The sequence below is a fragment of the Oncorhynchus kisutch genome, linkage group LG23, assembly GCF_002021735.2.
Source record: "Oncorhynchus kisutch isolate 150728-3 linkage group LG23, Okis_V2, whole genome shotgun sequence".
NCBI classification, from domain to species: Eukaryota; Metazoa; Chordata; class Actinopteri; order Salmoniformes; family Salmonidae; genus Oncorhynchus; species Oncorhynchus kisutch.
Window position 1 is genome coordinate 3,778,238 of NC_034196.2, and position 19,271 is coordinate 3,797,508.

General features: G+C 43.7%; 1 protein-coding gene across 5 annotated transcripts; it reads left to right on the forward strand.

Moving 5' to 3' along the window:
- On the forward strand, positions 1-19,242 carry rbm18 (RNA binding motif protein 18). Of its 5 annotated transcripts, none has more exons than XM_031802914.1 (6): positions 1-83; positions 1,687-2,112; positions 8,677-8,803; positions 9,508-9,594; positions 13,610-13,698; positions 17,856-19,242. In XM_031802914.1, exons 2-6 carry the CDS (start codon positions 1,694-1,696, stop codon positions 18,013-18,015), a joined length of 882 nt encoding a protein of 293 aa, XP_031658774.1. In that variant the 5' UTR covers positions 1-83; positions 1,687-1,693; the 3' UTR covers positions 18,016-19,242. The 5 variants fall into 5 exon arrangements, with proteins under 5 accessions (XP_031658774.1, XP_020313358.1, XP_020313357.1 ...); XM_020457769.2 differs by lacking the exon at positions 1-83 and adding an exon at positions 257-794 and having other exon boundaries at positions 9,508-9,588; XM_020457768.2 differs by lacking the exon at positions 1-83 and adding an exon at positions 474-694.
- Positions 19,243-19,271: the final 29 nt, after the last annotated feature.

Sequence of the window (19,271 nt, forward strand, 5' to 3'; positions counted from 1 at the left end):
GATGGCTACTACTAGCTAACGTTAAAACGTTTGTGGAATGTATCTGTCATATATGGAAGGAAGGTCGTTGGACATGCATTCGAGTAAGCTTAAAGACCTTTACACTGTAACTACTGTATGCATGCACTACTTCGTTGCATTTTAATGTTACTACTTAGCTATATCTTGTAAAAATGTTTTTTTTTGCGCACGGCAGTGAAAAGCGTTGGGAAAAATACCGCGTTCAATATAACTGGGAACAGAAATCCCTGACTTCCGACTTTAGTGGGTGACAGCTGGAACCTCGGGAAAAAAACCAACTCCGGCTGGGGAAAATCGTTTTGAACGGCCATCCGATGCTAGTCGGATATAGGAAACTCGGAAATATCCGACTTATTGATTCGTTGAACGCGGCACGTGTATAACTAAAACCAGTTATCAAGTCGGACATTTCAGAGTTTCTTAGTTCCGACTAAAAGATCACTGACGTCATGATTTGACCTCATTCTTTCACGAATACTCAGTTGTCTTGAAAGCAGCAATAGCTGGAGCCGGCGCTTGCGTTATTCCTCATATTCATTCAAATAATATGTTTTGGGTGTCATCAATGTGTGTGCTCTTTTTGGGCGAGATTGTGTAAGACGTCATTCACAGGCGCCTTTGTTTTTGCTATCTTGCGGCTAGCAGCTAGCTCACCGGAGCTTTGTGTACTAAGGTATTTTATCTCAATTATAGAATTCTATTGACGTTTTGGTGATATAGTAATCTCTAAACGTTGAGCCGTTCACCGTCAGACAAAGTTTCTACCGAACAAGGTAAATTAAACGTTTGATACATACACTTAGTTCTAGCATAATAACTAGCTTACTTCGTTAGCAAAGCTTGACACCCGTCTGTGTCGAGGGCTCTTGGCATTGACAAATCCATGTTGCAAAGTGAACAGAAACATAAAACAAACTATTGATATATATATATATATGTGTGTGTATTTCATCATGGTTTATCTTTAGTCATCTAACTAGATCCATTGCCAATGATAGTTAACTGGATTGCTGTTAACGTAAACTAGCTAGCTAAACCAAATCGAATTGTATTGGTCGCGTACACATATTTTGCAGATGTTGTCGCGGGTGTAGCGAAATGCTCATGTTCCTAGCTCCAACAGTGCAGTAATACCTACACTACAATACACGCAAAAGTTCAGAAATATTAGAACGAGCAATGCATGTCATAGTGTGGGATAAAAAATATAGATGCATATCATGGTGTGTATAGACATTATGGACAGTAACGTATATGAATTGAAAAGGTGTACAACAGCAGTTATTTAACATGAGCTGTTACTAGCATTCAGTATGTAAACATTATTAAAGTGACCAGTGTTCAATGACTATGTACATAGGGCAGCAGGGTTGAGTACCAGGTGGTAGCAGGCTAGTAACAGTGACTAAAGTTCAGGGCAGGGTACTGGGCTGAGGCTGGCTAGTGGTGACTATTTAACAGTCTGATGGCTAGTTAATGTTTCTGTCTGAACAGTGAACGCAGTGAAACGTATGATCACAAAAAAATAGGACCTGTGATTAGCTAGCTAGGCTACTTGATGTTTTAATTTTTCATAGGGGTTTATCAGTATTTAATCAAGTTGTGGGCCACATTATTTTGACGAAGGGCACACTCCAAAAGCCTATCTCTCTCTTTCTCTCTCAGGAGACCCATGGAGTCGGCAGTGGAGACAGCGGAGAGTTCCCCCATTGTTACAGAACGCGAGAAACCTATTCGGTCTGCAGTAGAGACAGTGGAGCGTCCTTCTTCTACCATTTCAGAAGGGAAGGAACCCACACCATCAGCCGTGGAGGACCAGGATGTCACCGTAGTTTCAGAAAGGAAGAAAACTACACCTTCTGCAGTGGAGACGGCAGACAATGATGTCACTATCATTTCCGAAAGCAAGAAGCCTACACCTTCTACAGTGGAGACGGCAGACGATGATGTCACTATCATTTCAGAAAGCAAGAAACCCACGACAGCACAGCTGGCAGTGGAGACCGTGGAGAATGCCTCTATAATTTCAGAAAGCTCGTCACACGAAGGCCATCGCCTGTGGATCGGGAACATCGATCCTAAAATCACAGAGTGAGTGAATCCTCTTGGTCCATGAACCTCGAGGTAGAATTTGTTCCTAACCACAGCTCTAGGATCAGATCACCCTACTCTCAAATCCTTGCCTTAACCATCAGGTAGATTAAACATGTATTTAACCCTGAACTAGTGGTACGGTAGCCTCGTACAACCAGCCTAATCTCACCAGCTTGCTACACAGATACGAAACATTTCTGTGAGCTTGCGAGATCAGGCTGGTTGTACGAGGCTAGTTGTTAAGGGCAACTTTTACTCTCTCCGCCCCTGACTGGGAGGTGGGGCGCTCGCTCCTCCCTGCCAGGGAGGCAATGCAGCAACAGCCCAGCGGAGCAACCGCCGTGACTGGCCTGTATGATTGATTAGCCGTGTGTCTGTGAGGGCTGGAGAATGAGCAGACAACGTTGGGCGTGTGAAAGAGAGGCACTCGGGCATGGCGACCTGTTCTGCTGAAGGGCTGCCATCATTTCTCACTCACCTGGCGTGTTTACTCTGTCAACCTGTAGCTTGCTTGGCTGCTCTTTTTGCTTCAGAAGAAGGAGTGGGGTGGAGGGCAGCACAGGTTGGGATTGGCTGGTGGGCCCCTGGAAAATGTACAGCTTGCTGGGGCTGGTGTCTAGACAGGCATTTCCTTCCCCTCTACCCTCTGTTTTCCTTTAAAAAACCTGGGGTGCATCCCAAATGGCACCCTATTCCCATAGGACTCTGGTCAAAAGTAGTGCACTACATAGGGTATAAGGAAAACAACAAAATATGCCCACAGGCTGGTGATTGGTAAGATGAATTAGTTCACATGCTCCAAGTGTTTGTTGTAGCAAGACCTACTTCAGGGCTCCTCTCTGTAAAGTGACATGCAGGCAGGTAGCACTGTAGAGAGGTCTGTTCTTGTTTTCTGAGTGAGGGTCAGTATTCAGCTACAGGCACTTTGTACTTTTTCTTTTTACAGTGACCCAGGAGATCAAATAAGTGGGTAATGGAGATGTGAGGTACAAATCTCTGCTGTAATTTCTTAGTTTTTACCGCTAATGTGTAGTCTTTGTCAGAGAGATTGATTGTGGTGTTGAAGAGGAGATGGTAAAAAAAAAAGTATTGCAATATATAGGGACTAGGGGGCCATTTGGGACAAAGTCTTAGACTCATTGCTTGCTGCAGCATCAGGAGCCATTGATCACTCATTTCTCTAAGGAGAAGTCCAAACTGGAAGATTCCCCCAGGGCATCTGGCACTACAGTTGCACTCTGAAATCTGGCGGGAAACGTTGTACACTCTTTTAACACGACCACACGGTTTCCACAACTGCTACTAGGCTACTTTCTCTCTTTCTCTCGTCAATCTAACGTTCTCTCTGTTTTCTCTCTGTCTCTCTCAGCCAAGAGTCCTTTTATTTTCTCGTTATTTTCCATGCTAATTAATCCACAGGTCTTAATGATGTCAGATCCTCAGCACCATCATCAGTCATGATCTCGAGCCCTCCAGATCTCTGGAAGAATCCAGTCTCAGGACAATGCTGAGCGATTACTCAATTCCCCGTTTTTTTTCCCCCTACTCTTGGAGAAACTAAAGGAGTGGTAGAAGAGCTGAACTGAAGTTGGGAGATCATCGGCGTTTAACAGTCTGGATTCTGTGAATGATTCTTTGAATGATATAGGCTGCATTTCATCTGGGAATGCTTTTGCTACCTTCCCCATATCTCAGGCAGCAGAATCAACACTTTGGCACATTTTGTTTTTGAAGAGGCAGCTGAGCTCTTATAGCAGCAGATGTGATATCTTACGTAACATGTTGTGCACCAGTCTCCGTCTCTGTCGTTAGACAAACACCAGCCTGACTGTGTTTCAGGAGTGTGTCTTTAGCTAAGGAGACAGTCATCAGGTGAGAGGGACAACACCCCAACCCACCTGCTCGACCCGCCTGCCCAGGCACATCTCCCACACACACACACACACACCACACACATGGCTAGAGTTGGCACAATTACCGTATAACTGTGTAACTGACAATTAGGGATGAAGACCGTCATGAAAATAAGATAACCGTTAAAATAACAAATGTGGACAAAGCAGCTGACCGAAGAAGGAATTGGCTGGGCATTTGTGCGGTTGAGTCTGTTTCTGCTGTAACGGATTCTACAGTAACATGGACTTAACAACGTGAGGACATTTTGTTGCTCCTTGCTGAGACGAGCAAGGTGTTGTAACATACACATTTTCTGTTTCAGTGGTTCCCAAACTTTTTATAGTCCCGTACCCCTTCGTACATTCAACCTCCAGCTGCATACCCCCTCTAGCACCAGGGTCAGCTGTACCCCCTCTAGCACCAGGGTCAGCTGTACCCCCTCTAGCACCAGGGTCATCTGTACCCCCTCAAGCACCAGGGTCAGCTGTACCCCCTCTAGCACCAGGGTCAGCTGTACCCCCTCTAGCACCAGGGTCAACTGTACCCCCTCTAGCACCAGGGTCAGCTGTACCCCCTCTAGCACCAGGGTCAGCTGTACCCCCTCTAGCACCAGGGTCAGCTGTACCCCCTCTAGCACCAGGGTCAGCTGTACCCCCTCTAGCACCAGGGTCAGCTGTACCCCCTCTAGCACCAGGGTCAGCTGTACCCCCTCTAGCACCAGGGTCAGCTGTACCCCCTCTAGCACCAGGGTCAGCGCACTCTCAAATGTTGTTTTTTGCCATCATTGTAAGCCTGCCACACACACACATTACAACATATTTATTAAACATAATGAGTGTGAGTTTTTGTCACTACCCGGCTCGTGGGAAGTGACAAAGAGCTCTTCTAGGACCAGGTTGGGCCGCTTCCCCACATGGTTATTTAACAGATGTCCAGCTTTGCTCGGGTTCATGCTTTCACAGAAGAACCCCCTCGAGCAAGGAGATCACTCCTCCCCTCACCAACCATTAGCTGCCCTCCTCAACCTCCTGCCGGCCAGCACGTTTTACAACCCCCAGGAGAAGTGCATTGTGGTCTGTTAAAGGCCAGACGTGGTCCCGTCCCCTCCTGTGGTCCTTCCCGGTGTATCAGCCCACTATCAATTCCTCAATCTGTACCAGAAGCATGTCGCAGGAAGACGCTCCATTCCAGCCTGCAGAGGGTGGAGTCTGGGAAAGTGAGAAATTCTGCTTGTCGAAGAAAGCTCCTGGGAGGCCAAGGAAAGACATTAATACATCCAGTCCATGGGTGTATCCACAATAAGATCCTATACCCTATGTAGTCCACTAATTTTGACCAGGCCCCATAGGGCTTTGGTCAAAAGTGGTGCACTATATAGGGAATAGGGTGCCATTTGTGACGTAACCCGGGATCCCTAGTACTCCCCCAACTCCTGCTCCTAGGCTACATACCTTTCCACGATTTAAAAATAACTGTGCTGGACAAATGTATGAAAGCAACAAGCCTCTCTGTTAGGCTACTTGTACACAACCCAATTCCCAGGCAGTCACTCCGGGAGAACAAAAAAATAAAGGCTCACCCATGTTTTTGTTTATTTATTTACGTAACATAGGCTATCAAAGGACATTCACATTGTAATTGTTTTACATTGTGAAATAATGTAGATATGTATTTACACTTAGTGATTAGACTTCCATAGGAAACATTTTGTGTTGTATCTGACCTAAGCTTGAGATCAATAAATAGCGGTTAGACCTAGGCTATTGCCTGACCTGAGACTCTATTGCATTATGTGGAATTCAACGTCAGCCAATGTAGCTGAATGTCATGCTTTCAACATACCTGTGATGACTATGACACAACCACTACCTGTTTTATAAATCCATAAGAGATCATGAATATAGCCAAAAGTTTGGACACACCCACTCATTCAAGGGTTTTTCTTTATTTTTTACTATTTTCTACATTGTAGAATAATAGCGAAGACATCAAAACACATATGGAATCATGTAGTAACCCAAAAAGTGTTAAACAAATTAAAATATTTGAGATTCTTCAAAGTAGCCACCCTTTGCCCTGATGACTGCTATGCACACTCTTGGAATTCTCTCAACCAGGCTTCACCTGGAATGCTTTTCCAGCAGTCTTGAAGGAGTTCCCACATATGCTGGGCACTTATTGGCTGCTTTTCCTTCACTTTGCGATCCAACTCATCCCAAACTATCTCAATTGGGTTGAGGTCGGGTGATTGTGGAGGCCAGGTCATCTGATGCAGCACTCCATCACTCTCCTTCTTGGTCAAATAGCCCTTCTACAGCCTGGAGTTGTGTTGGTCATTGTTCTGTTGAAAAACAAATGATAGTCCCACTAAGCGCAAACCAGATGGGATGGTGTATCGCTGTGGTGGCCATGCTGGTTAAGTGTGCCTTGAATTCTAAATAAATCAGACTGTCACCAGCAAAGCACCATCACACCTCCTCCTCCATGCTTCACGGTGGGAACCACACATGCGGAGATCATCTGTTCACCTTCTTTGGATCTCACGAAGACGCAGCGGTTGGACTCATCAAAACAAAGGACAGATCTCCATCGATCTAATGTCCATTGCTCATGTTTCTTGGCCCAAGCAAGTCTCTTCTTCTTATTGGTGTCCTTTAGTAGTTGTTTCTTTGCAACAATTCGACCATGAAGGCCTAATTCTCCTCTGAACAGTTGATGTTGAGATTTGTCTGTTACTTGAACTCTGTGAAGCATTTATTTGGGATGCAATTTCTGAGGCTGGTAACTCCAATGAACTTATCCTCTGCAGCAGAGGTAACTCTGAGTCTTCCTTTCCTATGGCGGTCCTCAGAGCCAGTTTCATCATAGCGCTTGATGGTTTTTGCGACTGCACGTGAAGAAACTTTCAAAGTTCTTGAAATGTTCTGCATTGTCTGACCTTCATGTCTTAATGATGGACTGTCATTTCTCTTTGCTTATTTGTGCTGTTCTTGCCATAATATGGACTTGGTCTTTAAACAAATCTTCTGTATACCACCCCTACCTTGTCACAACACAATTGATTGGCTCAAACGCATTAAGAAGGAACAAGGCACACCTGTCAATTGAAATGCATTCCAGGTGACTGCCTCATGAAACTGGTTGAGAAAATGCCAAGAGGGTGCAAAGCTGTCATAAAGGACAAGGGTGGCTACCTTGAAGAATCTCAAATATATTTTGATTCAACACTTTTTTGGGGGGGGTTACTACATGATTCCATATGTGTTATTTCATAGTTTTGATGTCTTCACTATTAAAAAAGAAGAACCCTTAAATGAGTAGGTGTGTCCTACCTTTTGACTGGTACTGTATATTGTGACTCTATGACTAGGTAGCCTTTCTATTCATCTGTTCATGCCCAGTCTACACTGTTGATGTTCTTCTGATAACGCCCTGAAGTTTTAGCATGCAGCATAGGCTATTGGCGTGCACGGACAGTGATATTTGGCACGGACAATAGAGAGAATGCACTCTCCTACGCACAGACTGCATGCTAGGCTGCCCACCAATACAGACTGTCGACATGGACATATGAAATTGTCTGCTTCTTGTTCAGACTGCTTCCCATTACAGCTTGGACTAAATATATCATCTTTACTGTTGTCCCAACTTCTCACTCTGATATACAGTAGATGACGTGTGCGAGAACTCTCGTGATCCCTTCTACTTGAACTTCACAGTGTGTTGAATGAGTGTAGGCTTTAATCTTATCCCAAAATGTTGAGTCTTGTGTCAGGGGGTATAACCTCAAGTTCCCTCTAAATCACTGGTACAGCTGTTGGCCACGGTCATGACAAATGAATCTATTGATTGGTACAAAGCTGGGCCAGTACAGTATGTACTGCTGTAAGGGACTCTTCATAGTTTAGCACTTGATAACAGGGCAATGAGGCTACAGTCGAGACCACCTCAAGGGTCAGACGGTCAAGCAATTTAAAAATTTTTATGGATCCTGGATGTTAGTGACAATGAATCCCACTGCTAATAAACTTCTGAATGGAAGGTGGACTTGTTCAATTTCCCTCGACTATTGTAGGCTAACAGGCCGAGGCAGTTACGGCAGTTAACCGCACGCAGCCGTGCACTGTACAGTAGTGAATGTTTTTCTTGAAATCAGGTTTCCTCTTTTTTCTCTCTCATTGTCCTGCCGCTGTATCCTCTGTATTGTGTGGATGAAAGATTTACTGCTGCTCAAAAGGTGTAAGAGACCGGTCATTCTAATCAGGGGCAGGTGACAGGGAAGGCAAATATAGTCATGGTGTTTTATGAATAGGTTGGACTGTCTGTGACAAAGGAATGTCAGCTAATTTCTGTTATGAGTCATCTTAGTTGATGGTGGAAGTCTGGCGTTGAATGACCTGCCTGTATTGAAAGAGACATTTTTAGTCATTTATTTTGTTTCAACCTATTCTACAGTAATTCAATTTAGTCCTTTATATTAATCATAATGTGTTTTGAAGATTACGCATGACCACTAAATGTTATTTCAAAGTAATACATGACCGGATTTATCCAAGCAAATCCAATGCAAAAACGACAAATACATTTGATTTTTACTTTGTCACAGCAGATGAAAGGCGCTAGAGTGAGTCTCAGTATAAATGTGTGTGTGTGTTTCCTCTGCAGGTATCACCTGGTGAAGCTTCTGGAGAAGTTTGGGAAGGTGAAACAGTTTGACTTCCTGTTCCACAAGTCTGGACCGTTGGAGGGCCAGCCCCGAGGATACTGCTTCGTTAACTTCCACACCAAAGAGGTACGACGCCACACCATCCATTTCACATCTTTCAATTCCAAGAAAAGATAAGTCTCTACCTCCATATGAATTTACATTGGAGTCATTTAGCAGACGCTCTTATCCAGAGCGACGTAATAGTGCATTCATCTGAAGACCGCTAGTCGAGACAACCACATTTCACACTCGTTGTGAAGTGAATGTTTCCTAAATGAAGTCGTTGTCAAGCTTATTGGGAGAGATAAGTGCGTTGTATAAATATTAACTCACAAAAGTGAAAAGTTGGGGCAAGTCAAAAGCTATACACGGCATAGACAAAAGATACAGTATAGCCATCCGTTTCCCCGTCTCTCCCCGTGAAGATACTGCTTCAAACTTTATAGGGCTCTTCAGGGCTCCACCAAAGCTAAGATAAAGATCTCTTATTCACTGTGAGTGTCTCGAGTGTGATGGGAGGCTGTCCCTGGGGTGTTATTCAGAGGAAGTGTGTATTTATTATCCTCACACACACACACACACACCACTAGAGCCCCACAGACTGGCTGATCCATCAGTCATTACTGTCTCTGTTATCCCTTTATGATAGAGAATAATGACATATTGATTTGTGTAAGAGCTCTTGGATAAGTGTCTGCTAAATGACTACAATGTAATGATACTGGCCTGGTTTTTCATGGTGAAATGTGTTTATATTTTTATGAGGATCAAACCCCTTTTTTCTCCAGGAGGCTGAGAGGGCGATCCATTGTCTGAATGGGAAGCTGGCCCTGTCCAAGAAGCTGGTGGTGCGCTGGGCACACGCACAGGTAAAGGTAAATGTCACCCGGTTAAACCTCTCGCCTTTACTACACACACACACACACACACACACACACACACACACACAGCATGGCCTGTGATTCATTGTGTGTCCCTCTCTTAGGGCAAAAAGGCTAGCCTAAATCAGGTTCTGAAGTTGTGCGGACTTAAGCCTAAGCGTCCTGCGTGCAGCAGTGTGTTTGCCTGTGGTCTGGTCAGTGGTGTGTGTGTGTGTGAGTGTTGTTGGGTACAACAAAATGGCCACAAATGGACTTGGTAGGAGTGTAGAACAGTAGCAGAAAGGCAGGCGTGTAGGACTGGAGTGGACAGTGCTCCAGACAGTCCCTCTAGGCAGGGGGGGGATCTCTTGGACTCCAGCAACCCTGGTCTGTCCCTAACAATAGGCAGCTGCCTGTATGGACTAAGGAAATCCTGTATGGGGCCGAATCACGCCCCTCCTGTACACCCCCTGTCCCCCACTCTCCCCTGAGGGGAATGAGACACCAGGTTCAGGTCAAGGTTAACAGTGCAGCCCTCCTTTGACAATAACAAGCAGCGGACAACTGGTTCCAGACCCCCACCATGACATGCTCCCCACACACAAGACAGATCAAGAATAACAAATCCCATTTCATTTGGCACAGGCTTCGTAAACCCATAGGTGTAGACTAACCGACCAACATGCAGAAAGGAAGAGAGAGAAAAATACACAACGAGTAACGAGAACTTGGCTATATACACGGGGTACCAGTACAGAGTCGATGTGCAGGGGTACGAGGTAATTGAGGTAGATATGTACATATAGGGATTTTAACCTTTATTTAACTAGGCAAGTCAGTTAAGAACAAATTCTTATTTTCAATGACGGCCTACCAAAAGGCAAAAGACCTCCTGCGGGGACGGGGGCTGGGATTAAAAAATAAATAGATAAATAACATGTAAATATAGGACAAAACACACATCACGGCGAGAGACAACACTACATAAAGAGAGACCTAAGATGACAACATAGCAAGTCAACAACACATAACAACACAGCATGGTAGCAACACAACATGACAACAACATGGTAGCAACACAACATAGTATAAACATTACTGGGCACAGACAACAGCACAAAGGGCAAGAAGGTAGAGACATCAATTCATCACACAAAGCAGCCACAACTGTCAGTAAGAGTGTCCATGATTGAGTCTTTGAATGAAGAGATTGAGATAAAACTGTCCAGTTTGAGTGTTTGTTGCAGCTTGCTCCAGTCGCTAACTGCAGCGAACTGAAGAGAGCGACCCAGGGATGTGTGTGTTTTGGGGACCTTTAACAGAATGTGACTGGCAGAACGGGTTTTGTATGTGGAGGATGAGGGCTACAGTAGATCTCTCAGATAGGGGGGAGTGAGGCCTAACAGGGTTTTATAAATAAGCATCAACCAGTGGGTCATGTGACGGGTATAAAGAGATGACCAGTTTACAGAGGAGTATAGAGTGCAGTGATGTGTCCTATAAGGAGCATTGGTGGCAAATCTGATGGCCGAATGGTAAAGAACATCTAGCCGCTCATGAGCACCCTTACCTGCCGATCTATAAATTATGTGTCCGTAATCTAGCATGGGTAGAATGGTCATCTAAATCAGGGTTAGTTTGGCAGCTGGGGTGACGATAGAGGAAACCAAGTGATATGTGCTGAGAGAAGGACAGTGTACTGTCTAGCCATACTCCCAAGTACTTGTATGAGGTGACTACCTCAAGCTCTAAACCCTCAGAGGTAGTAATCACACCTGTGGGGAGAGGGGCATTCTTCTTACCAAACCACATGACCTTTGTTTAGGAGGTGTTCAGAACAAGGATAAGGGTAGAGACAGCTTGTTGGACACTAAGAAAGGGGATAAAGTGACGAGGCAACAGGATAGACAAACAGCAACAGCTGCGCACGTGATGAGTCAAACGAGGTAGTGCATAAAGGGTCAATACACAGATAGTCCGGGCTATCGGTTAACTATTTAACAAACTATTTAGCAGTCTTATGGCTTGGGGGGTAGAAGCTGTTTAGGGTCCTGTTGGTTCCAGTGCGTCGGCACAGCTTGCCGTGCGGTAGCAGAGAGAACAGTTTATGTCTTGGGCGGCTGGAGTCTTTGATGATATCTAGGACCTTCCACTGACTGGTGTAGAGGTCCTGGATGGCTGGGAGCTCGGCCCCAGTGGCGTACTGGGCCGTCCGCACGTGTGTGCGTCTGGTCTATTCCCACATCCCATGTCTGACTCACTGAGCCATTCTGTATCGAGTGACATCAATGCCAATAGAATTCAATCATTTTGATTCCATTTTTTATATTTTTCTATATGATTTTTAAGTAAACGGTCACATCATTCAAGGATCCGTGCGGTTTCATTTGCATGGCGGTTTCATTTTCCTTGTCATTGCCATGTTCTGTATAGTATAAAGTCACCATGGCTTAACTGAGGGGATGGACAGGCCGACTGTCTGGAGATCTTCAGCTTTGTCATCAGACATGCGTCAACCACTGGACGGACGGATGTCCCCCCCCCCAGATGCCTCTGAGCCTGTCCTTTTTGAACCTGTGAACTTAAAGATAATGGAGGGAAGAGGCACTGATCTAAGGAGAGAAATGTGATACGGGTCTCGCGTGCAGTAAATAGACCTGTGGTGCTGGCCTATCCGGAACGTATAGGATGCATTCTTATAGAATGACTTGTAAAAATGGAGGGAAGGGAGTATTTGAGGGTCATTGTTTGACGCCTAATCATGGTCCTAAATGAATGACCTCAGCATCTATTATGACTAGTGGGTTGTTAAGTACTCTGGCGTGAGAAAGCAAGGGCCCGTTTGTTTGCTTTCATTGTGATACTTATTTCCATGTTGCGTTGAGGAATAGTCATTTTCATGACTGATATGTGGTTGTCTCACCTAGCTATCTTAAAGGGACGCTTTGGGATTCGCTTTCGGATGAGGCCCTTTCTCCACTTCCCCAGAGTCCGATGAACTCATGGATACCATTTTTATCTCTGCGCCCAGCCTGAAGGAAGTTGGAGGTAGTTCAGCGAGCCAATGCTAACTAGCATTAGCGCAATGCCTGGAAGTCTATGGTATCGACTAGCATCCTGGCAGTTGCCATGGACTTCCAGTCGTTGCTCCGACGCCAGTTAGAAATTGCGCTAAACGCTAGTTAGCAACTTCCTTCAGACTGCACACAGAGACATAGAAATGCCATGAGTTACTCTGACTCTGGGGAGGTAGATAAAGGGCTCCATCGCCAACCTCCTGAAGTATCCCTTTGGGATGGATACACCAACTGTAAGTCTCTCGGGATAAGAGCGTCTGCTAATTGACTAATGTAAAAATAATGTCATTCATCCATTCATATTGGTTCAGAAAGCGACACTATGCTTTTTGAAACCATGGGGATCATGGCACTTATTAAAAATGCATCCTATTGATCCTAACTGATTACTAGACCTGGTAAGTCTAATATGAGTCTTTTCTTGTATGTTGATGCGTTTTTTTTCGTTCTTCTCTCTACAGGTTCACATTGCATCACTCACGTTGGGGAAGTTGTGAGGGGCGGTTTTGAGAGGAATGAATGCACAGTTATATTGCTGTGCCGTTCACCTTCCCCCACAATGCCTCAGAAAAGGGCATCACAATGCCAGTGAGGGGATTTGACCAAAAGCAGCAGCAGCAGACCAACGGGGTGACCTGGTCCCTCCCTGGTCTATGGTGCAACCGTAATCTAAACGGGCTCCGCTCTGGTTACCTGGTCCAACCATGACCGTACCGTAAGCTAGCTGGGCCCCAAAGCTCTGCTCCATCTGTGGTTACCAGCTCACGTTCTGCTCAGCAGCCAGCCATGTGGGAGGAAGTTGCAGTTCATTCTCTAGAAACTCTCCTTATACCTCATCATGCCCTATGTTACTTTACTTGCATGTCTCACAGATGTTCTTCTCCTTGCTTTTGTATCTCTGTTTGTTTGTCTGCGTCTCTCTATCTCTCTCTTTGTCTCTCTCTCTCTTTCAGAGGTTTGAGGGTTTCAGAGGGGATAAGAATGGTCCTGCCAGCCTGGAGCCGTCCTGCAGCGCAGAACTAGACTTACCAACCAATCTCAGGTTGGTCCAATCTGTCTCTCTGCCCCTCCTTCCTCTCTGACTCTCCCTTCACTCACTCACCCTCCATCCCTCCCTACACTATTTTAGACGCCTATGAATTACAGTATGATATACCAGATTAGGGTGTATGTTAGACTCATGATCAACACCTAAAGGTCTTAACTTAAATGTATTTAAAAGCTGGAATCCTAAACTGCCACGTCAATTTGCGATATTATAACAACAAAGAAGAGACTGCCGACTACGGACACAGTTTTTTGTTAAAAACAGTACAGTGAATTTCTTACCGAGAGCTCTTTCCCAACAATACGGTATATTCCCTCATCAATCTACACACAATAACCGATATTGACAAAGCAAAAACAGGTTTTGACATTTTATTTATTTTCATTTGTAATACATTTGCTATCACATTTACATAAGTATTCTGACCCTTTACTCAGTACTTTGTTGAAGCACCTTTGGCAGCGATTACAGCATTGAGTCTTCTTGGGTATGACCCTACAAGCTTGGCATACCTGTATTTGGGGAGTTTCTCACATTCTTCTCTGCAGATCCTCTCAAGCTCTGTCAGGTTGGATGGGGAGCGTCGCTGCAAAGCTATTTTCAGGTCTCTCCAGAGATGTTCAATCGGGTTCAAGACTGGGTTCTGGCTGGGCCACTCAAGGACATTTAGACTTGTCCCGAAGCCACTCCTGTGTTGTCTTGGTCCTGAGCACTCTGGAGCAGGTTTTCATCAAGGATCTCTCTGCACTTTGTTCCGTTCATCTTTCCCTCAATCCTGACTAGTCTACCGGTCCCTGCTACTAAAAAACATTCCCACAGCATAATGCTGCCACCACCATGCTTCATCGTAGGGATGGTGCCTGGTTTCTTCCAGACGTGACGCTTGGCATTCAGGCCAAAGAGTTCAATATTGGTTTCATCAGACCAAAGAAACTTGTTTCTCATGGTCTGAGAGTCCTTTAGCAAACACTGGGCTGTCAGAAACTGTCAGTGCGACCATCGGGTTCTTGGTCAGCTCCCTGACCAAGGCCACCCAACTGCTCACTTTGGCCAGGCAGCTAGGTGTCTGTGGTGTCTTGTTGGTTCCAAACTTCTTCCATTTAAGAATTATGGAGGCCACTGTAAAATAAAATGTTTTATAAATTTGCAAAAATCAACTGTTTTCACTTTATCATTATGGGGTATTGTGTGTAGAATGATGAGGGGCATTTTTTATTTAATCAATTTTAGAATAAGGCTGTAACGTAACAAAATGTGGGAAAATAAAATGCATGTGTAGCCCATGAGTAAGCTCTGGCCACCTGGTAAACATGTTATACTAAAAATGTTTAAAGTGCTATAATGGTGGATTACTCAGATTCTGTAATATATTATTTTATTCAGATACTTTGCTGAGGGAGCCTAATTACCCTATAACTCATCAGCCAAGTTTGCCTCTCCACTGTTGCCATTTTAGTTTTGTTTTCAACTGGTGTAGCTGAAATACGGGGTGCAGCAGTCTACGGCACTGCATCTCAGTGCTAGAGGCGTCACTACAGACCCTGGTTTGATTCTAGGCTGGATCACAACCGGCCGTGATTGGGAGTCGCATAGGGCGACGCACAATAGGCCCAGCGTCATCCAGGTTAGGGTTTGGCCGGGGTAGGCCGTCCGTCATTGTAAATAAGAATTTGTTCTTAACTGACTTGCCGAGTTAAATAAAGATTTTTTAAAAATATAAAAAGCCAAATTCACTGATTTGAGAGGGTGTCCACATACTTTTGTGTGTGTATATATAGTGTAGATAATAATAGAAAATAGAATAAAACCCCACAGGAAGTACGATGTGAGTTAAAGAAACACGAGAATGCCAGTATATACAAGTCAGTATTCAGTGTGCAGGAGTGGTTGAGGTGGGTTTATACAGAAAAACGTGGAAAGTAGCATTTATAAAAACAAATGGCCTCTTGAGCTCAAATGCAACACTGTTTTATTTTATTGATGAAACAACCATGTCTAAGAAAAGAGAACTTTGCTTTTTTACAACAAAATCTCAATTGTTGATGTAAATGGAAGGTTCCAGACATTTTCTTTTTGTGATTTCACTTATTTTTTTAGAAACTTACCCCAACCAGCGATTCACTTCGTCGTCCTTGTTGTGTAGTACGGGGGTTTTGGAAAAACATGAACAAATGCTCTAAAACACCTAAATGCATACTTTTAGAAATGCTGTCATGCAGGGTTTTTTTTAGATGTTGTACACATGAAATTGTCATTACAAACTTTATCCGCAACATTGAATTCCATTTTATGCAACTTGAAGCTGTTACACTTGTCCAGCTGTTCAATTGTCTGTGTAGCCTTCTGCTCCATCTGAATGGACGGAGAGGTATCGCTTGAGTCGCAAACAAAATGGAAGATTACATCGCGGACAAAGTTCGGAATGACATCATTTCATGTGGTCTACATCTAAAGACCACCACTGTACTGAGACAGGGTTAGTTTGGCACTCTGTATTCCACCCACGCTGCCACTCAGCCAGGCAGGTACAGAACTGACTGATCAAGCACCACCAAACGTCACATCGATAGATTAAATGCCAGTCAAATGTAGATTAAATCCTGCCTGGCAAGATATTGACGTTTATGAAGGGGTTTTGCCAGACCCAACCAGGGATGTAGTAGAAGGTAAACGCCATTTAAGCACCTTTTTATTTTGTTAATTATAGTTTACGCACTTATTATTGCATTTCCAGCTTTGATCAATTCTCAGAAGCCTTCTTGATCTGCCTTCTAATTGCAAATCATGAATGTATACTTGTTATGTTCGCCTGCTCCCCCGGATTTGCCTTGTTAGCAGCATATTCATTCACCTCTCCGTCCTACGGGAAACTCGGCTGTGTAAACAGACATCCTCCAAACAAAAACCTCCCTAACTCGGAAGAACGAGTGGACATCTGGTAAATAGTTGCTGATATTTCAGTCAGATGTCTTGCTTGCTTATGTAGCTCAAGGGCTCTGGTTGATAATCTGGTAGCTAGAAGGATGAAGTTAGAAGCTAACGTTGAATGGAGGCTGCAAGGAAGGACGCAAAGGAGATCCACAGAGAGAGGACGCATTGAAGCAAGTAAGGAGAGAGGTTAGTATTACAGTGGTTCCCAAACTTGGGGTCGGGGACCCATGTGGGGTTCTTTAAAATGTTAAATATGGTCCCCTGAGACAATCTTATCAAACACATGAATAACTTGTTTCTCTTCAGATGGGTATAGAATATAACATTTGAGAGTAGACTAGGGGCCTTTTACACTGTTAGAATTCACTTTTATGTTAATGTGTTGGGACAGCCTGCGGGACCTAAGATTTTGTGAAATATAAAGACCATTTAAATATAAAGACAATGTAATATTATCAGGTACTTTGAACTAAAATATTAACGCAACATGCCACAATTTCAAAGATTTTACTGAGTTCTAGTTCATATAAGAAAATCAGTCGACGTCACCAGTCCTGACTTACCAGTCATGTATGTATGTATGTATGTAATACATAAGTAGTGAAACGTAATATTGAGTAAACCTTGTAAGGAAGGTAGTGATGATTAGTCAATTCTATTGTTTTTATCTGGTTGTGGCAGTATACTGCCATCTGGTGGTGACTAGAAACAATTGCATAATAGGAACTATTATCCTATGGTCCTTGAAAATAAATATTTGTGCATGAAAATGTACTTCAAAGTCCTTGAATTTGACTTGTCACTGTCTGTATGAACCTTGCTGAGAGCATTTCCATTTATAAAAGGACATATTTGGTGCAGGTAAGTTTCTCAAAAACAAGTGAAAATTGTGTCTGGACCCTTCTATAATTATTTTCATTTACATCAGAAAATGAGATTTGTTTGTAAAAAAGTTCAATTCTACTTGAAGGGAGAGTCCTCAGGAATGTGCATTTAATTGAATTTACCATAAACTTCCATAACACAAACTCACCAACCATAGACCAGTCAGTGTGGAGGAAGAGTTTCCTTTATTCCTGCTGCCCCCCCCCCCCCCCCCTCGCTCTCCCTCGTTTACTTCCCCACTCAGTCACTCACTCTATAGCTCTCTCGCAGTCACACTCTCTCCCTCTCTTGCTCTCTCCTACCCACTCACTCTCTCTTCTCCCTCCCATACAAAGTACGAGTGCGAAGATTCGTGCGATCGAGGCCAAGCTTCAGATGATGGAGGAGAACCCAGACGAGGAGTACCAGGGCCCCTCAGCCTACATGTACAACAAGCCTCCGGAGAAGAAACGCCAACAGCCTTACAGCAGACCCTTCCGCAAGTTCAGGAGATGACACACAGGGGACCGAACATCCAACACCTAGGCTTGCAAAATTCCCCCGGTAACTTTCCCCAAACTCCCAGGTTTTCCAGAATTCCTTGTTCGTAGATTCCCGGCATCAGCAGGGAATAAGCAGGACATCTGGAATCCTCCAACCAGGATTTCTGGAAAACATGGGAATTTTGACAAAGTTACTGGAATTTTGCAACCCTACCAATACCTGACTGGCTCAGTGACTTCCTCTACAGCGGTCTCCTGTAATACATTAACAGATTCCAAGACAATTGAAGTGCTAATTAACGTTACCATGATGCGAACGTATATATGGAATATGCTCAGATTGTTAAATTATTATTACACTGTAGTGTTGTGGGAGTTGCCTGATGCCAATCTGTTTGTGCTATTATCCCAACTCCTTGTCACTCATTGACAATGACTGCAATGAAGTTGGCAAGAGCACAAAAAGATCTGGGACCAGGCTATAGTGGGAGTCAGGCCACCAAACTGTATGACTTCAGGTTTGGACAGATGGCGCAACAAGCCACTAATTTTTTTCCTATTGTGTGTTTACTTGGAAGAGGAATTATAATTTTTTTGTCAAGGAAGGTTTTGTTTTTTTGTAATCTACTTTTCTACAACTTCAGCCAAAACTATTTTCAATGGCTATATGTATTGTATGATGTGTAGAATATCACACCTTCCATTTATCTTACTATTGTTTTTCTGTTTGTATTTTTTCAAATACACTGTTATTGTAGTGCTTCATTTCTGTCTTTGCCGTTCAGTGTTGGGAGTTTGACATTATTACCCTTCATAATTCCAATTTGACCTGATGTAGTTAATACAGTATAATACGTTTCCCACATGAGTTACTTGTTATCATTAGCTACGGACCGATAATGTCGGTCTGGAACAAAAAAGAAGGCAAGGCATAAAATCATGTATTTTAAAACGGAGTGGTTGTCACCATTCTGTGTTTCTTGTGATCAAAGAAGGTTACGCTAAATGTATTTTATTCATAACACGTGGCTATGTTTGAGTGTGATTTGAGGGTCATCATAAGTGGAGAATGTTGAGCAACTTTGGGCAATATAACTATTTTTATTTATGCTATGACACCCAGTAAACTACATTGCAACTCAACTCGTAGATTACATTGTTCAATCATAAAATTGTCTTTGAAAACAAATTATATTTGTATTTTTTTTATTTCAATGTAAATATACCGCCCTATATTGTTGTCTACGTGTTGTTTTTGAAGCTTTTACA

What these genes read in the sequence shown, in the direction of transcription:
- rbm18 (XM_031802914.1), top strand. Translation starts at nt 1,694, where the DNA reads ATGGAGTCGGCAGTGGAGACAGCGGAGAGTTCCCCCATTGTTACAGAA. An exon ending in GGGCACACGCACAGGTAAAG is followed by an intron (nt 9,595 to 13,609) that starts GTAAATGTCACC and finishes TCTCTCTTTCAG; the next exon opens with AGGTTTGAGGGTTTCAGAGG. An exon ending in GACTTACCAACCAATCTCAG is followed by an intron (nt 13,699 to 17,855) that starts GTTGGTCCAATC and finishes TCCCATACAAAG; the next exon opens with TACGAGTGCGAAGATTCGTG.